The 3968-nt window shown below is 42.7% G+C and overlaps 1 protein-coding gene across 1 annotated transcript; it reads right to left on the bottom strand.

The window, feature by feature from the left end:
- Positions 1–2653, bottom strand: LOC101157250 (myosin light chain 3). Its single transcript, XM_004079413.4, has 5 exons — positions 2484–2653; positions 1102–1129; positions 698–847; positions 419–592; positions 1–332 (listed from the first exon to the last, which is right to left on the bottom strand). Exons 1-5 carry the CDS (start codon positions 2589–2591, stop codon positions 226–228), a joined length of 567 nt encoding a protein of 188 aa, XP_004079461.1. The 5' UTR covers positions 2592–2653; the 3' UTR covers positions 1–225.
- Positions 2654–3968: the final 1315 nt, after the last annotated feature.

The raw sequence follows: 3968 nt of genomic DNA, 5'->3' as shown, positions 1-3968 counted from the left end.
CTATCTCAATAAATGTGTTTATTTTTCAGGATCAGCACGTGGATGGTCAGCACAAAGAGAATGAAGTGGCAATTTTTATGAGTTCATGATTTAAGATAAAAATCAACATGATGGGTTTTTACAGAATGAGATGAAAAAAATAGACTTTTTATCTCACCCTTGTTGGTTTTAAAATGTCCTGTCATGAAGCACCTGAATGTCAATCAGCTGGAAATTGACTCATTTTTAGGTTGCCATAATGTATTTTACAAAAGCTTCATAATTTATGCACCCGTTAGTATCCTCTTGGTTTTGCATCAGTTGCTCCACTTCATCCTCCCTCATCTTTTCACCTGAAAAGCAAGAGAAGCGTCAGCTCAGGCAGATTAGTTTTATGTAACTCAAGTAAACCGGCTTCCTTTAGAAATGAAGAACCTACCCAGTGTTGCCAGAACATGCCTGAGCTCTGCTCCCATGACGGTGCCATTCCCTTCCTTATCAAAAACCCTTAAGCCCTCCACAAAGTCTTCAAATGTACCGCGATCTTTGGCTTTGCAAATGTGCTGGTGAATGGGTAAGAACTGGTCAAAGTCCAGCATCTTGGTTTGCATGTCTGTGGTAAAAATGAAAACACAGATTAAAAAAAAAAGATAATTTCTCATAGCAGGTTTGCAGCTATCACTTAATTTCTTTTTTGTTCCTTCCTTTTGTAACCAACCTTCAGCTTTGGGCTTTCCAAGGACGTGCATGATCTCTGCGTTGGTTGGGTTCTGGCCCAAAGCTCTAATTAGGTCTCCGCACTGGGCATACGTGATCTTCATCTCGCTGGTTGGTGTTCGGTCAAACAGCTGGAAGGCATCTTTGAAGTCTGCAAGCAAAAAAAAAAGGGAAAATCTCTTCAACTCTAAGCACAGAAGAGTCAGCTTTCATTTAATGCACTTCAGGAGTTTTAAGGGATGGGGTCACTTCAAAATAAAATTCCCCTGATGTCATACATCACCAGCTGTTACAGGCTGTTTATGTCAGACGCAGAATGATGACATAAACGTTTCATTACCTCTATAAATAACCCACAGTCCATGCAACACAAATGACACATTTTAAGAGCCCTCCAAGCCTCACCCTCGATTTGTTCCGGGGTAAATTCCAGCTGAGGAAAGACGAAGCAAACAAAGCAGTTAGAGAGTGCCGATCATTCGTTTCAGCAGAGGAATATCAGAAATAAACACTCAAATCCAGGAGCTTTAAAAATAGAAAGATAGTCTTTCTGCAAAAAGCTTTAAAATCCTTTACTGTTTAAGACGTTTTTTTTTTTTAATTATTAAATCTGACAGTGCATACATTTGTTGATGGACTGTAAGTCAAAGCTGCGAGTGCTCTAAACTCTAAACTCTGGCAGCCCCTTAGTACAAAATAGTTTAATTGATGGGTGACTTACAATATAAATTAACTAAGTTATGCATTTACATTTTAAATATTAACAGAAAAAATACCAAACAGAAACATTGAAAATTTAATTTAAAAAAAGTTGGATGTATGAAGTGTTCTCCTTCAAGAAAACGTTTAGAATCTCTAGAAAAGTGGAATTTTTGTGCAAGTTCAATTGAAAAAAGCCTAAAAACAAATCTTTCTACAGTAAATGTGTGTGCTCCACACAGTCTGACTGCTCTCAAGTTTCTCCCAAATATCTGGTCATCAGCAAAACCCCAGATTGAAGTTTTGTGAAAACATTTCCCATGCTGTTTAAGCATGTTTAAAGATGGACGGAGATGCTGTAATTATCCATATTTTTCTTCCTTGAGGTTTTATATTTTTACCTCATTTTTTTCTGCCCTCTAAAGAACTTTGTGGGTGGTCCACTCTTCTCAGTCATAATGGAAATCATAATTCGTGGCTTCGTTCTAATCTAGCTGCTCGCTCAACCGTAGACACTTTTATCGACGGAGAGGGGTGCCGAGTCAGCAGAAGACGGGCTTTCCATGCTTTCCAGCGGCTAACTGGTCTGCTTGTGGACCGTCTCTAACGCAGACAGACTTCCTCTTTCACAGTTTAGTTTATGAAGACGCTGATGAGGATCACTCGGTGTTCAGTCAGCTGACAGGCTCTGTCAGGACTGCACTGCCAGCTTTAGGTCACTTGAGGTCTCTCGTGATCTGTAAAATCAGAGCTGAGCGTTTCCTATTGAATCCTCTCTAAATGTACCATCAACTGCATTTACTGAAAACACATATATGTATAACCCTTGTGCTATCTTAGATGACCCCACCCTTGCATTGACGTGTTCTCCTTACCACGACAAAGGTGGATAAAGGTGGAAAGATTACATGTAATCCATGGACATCAGTGAAGATCACAAACCATTGAAGAAAAAAGGTTCAGAGCTCTGTCTAGTGGGTCTAGATGACCCAACTCCCAATGTTAAAGTACCTAGGATAGCACAAGGGTTACACTAGATTGAAATCTCTGGTAAGCTTGGGCTGCAGTTTGTCTGGGAGCTGATTTACCGTCACTGATGTCGGGTCAAACTCGGGGGTCTTGGGGCGCTCGGGCTCTGGGGGTTTGGGCGCCGGCGCAGCAGCTGGTTTTGGCTCTTCCTTCTTCTTGGGGGCCATAGCAGGAGGCTCTGAGGACGGAGGCGGCAGAAGGGATCCTGCAACTGCCAGCAGAGGTGGGCAATTAAAGCCCCTTTATCCACTGTCCACAGGTGTCCCCTCCCACCCAGACTGCCAACAACAGAAGGACACTATAAAAGGAGATGCCTTTGTGCTTCTATTTAAGACAAAGGCCGTTGTTGCCGACTGCACGTGTGAGGGACAGTTTATGGACAATGGAAAGTGCGTGAGCTAAAGTCCCAGGCCTGGGACCTTCCTTCGATTAAAGCTATTTTAATCAGCTCAAGTGAGACCACCAGTGACCTCACCAATCTTCCACCGGTGACCTCCCTCTGTGAAGTGTGGACTTTGCTGAGTGGAGACTGAGGGAAACGGTGATTGCTGAATAAGAGGGGAGGTGTCTTACCTCTAGGGTCACAATGCGGTGTGATGAACTGCAATTATCCTTGATTATTATTAAAAGTTGCTAAAGTAAACTCACATCATGTGCCATAGGATTATCTCTCATCTAGCCTCATCATAGGGATTTGCAGCTCTCACACTAAAATCCGGCCCATAATAAAATGCCTGCCCCGTAATCTGGAGTGTCAACAAACTTCACTCATAGGTGGGTGACTGCACAAAAAAAAGTCTGTTCAAATCCATTCAATTTTATTTTATTTACATAGTCCAATATCACAATACAGTTGTCCCAATGGGCTTCACACCAATAATTGATCTAGAACAGGGGCGGGAACCTATGGCTCGCGAGCCATATATGGCTCTTTTGATGGTCACATGTGGCTCGCAGACAAATCTTTAATTATACTTTTTTTTCATTAGACCAGTCCTTCTCGGGCGCGATGCGATGCCAGAGGCGCGCAGTAGTAGCAGTACTTAGAGAGAGAAATCTGCGCCAGCGCTATCAGTTACTATTATCTATTATTTCACAGAGTTTGTACCAGCTGGAAACCTGTGAATTGACGTGCCTAAAACTACGCGCTCCCGTCTCTGAGAAAGAGCGCGCAGATGCGGGGACGGGATGTGTGAGGAAGAAAGCAGAGGGTGGGGGTGAGGGGTTGTGGGGACCGGCAGCAGGTGAATCGCGCAGGGATTGTAAAAACGTAAAACCCGCTTCCCGTCACTCACTGCAGCGTGTGAGTGTGTGTTTGGCTCCCCGTCTGCATGTGATCAGTCTTTGTCACATCTACAGAACATTCAGACCTACGATGACGTTTAAAGTCTCAACGCCTGCATGAAGCAGAAACTCACCACGTATCAACCAGACTAGACCATCAGCAAAACTACCACGAGAAATACTCATCATTTATTAGCAACAGAATAACAATGTTATTAAAAATAATCCACAGACTTATTGTACTTTAAAAATGTTGAAAT

Source organism: Oryzias latipes, chromosome 17, assembly GCF_002234675.1.
Source record: "Oryzias latipes chromosome 17, ASM223467v1".
Classification (NCBI taxonomy): Eukaryota; Metazoa; Chordata; class Actinopteri; order Beloniformes; family Adrianichthyidae; genus Oryzias; species Oryzias latipes.
Note: the sequence above shows the minus strand (reverse complement) of the source record. Positions and strands in the feature narration are given on the sequence as shown.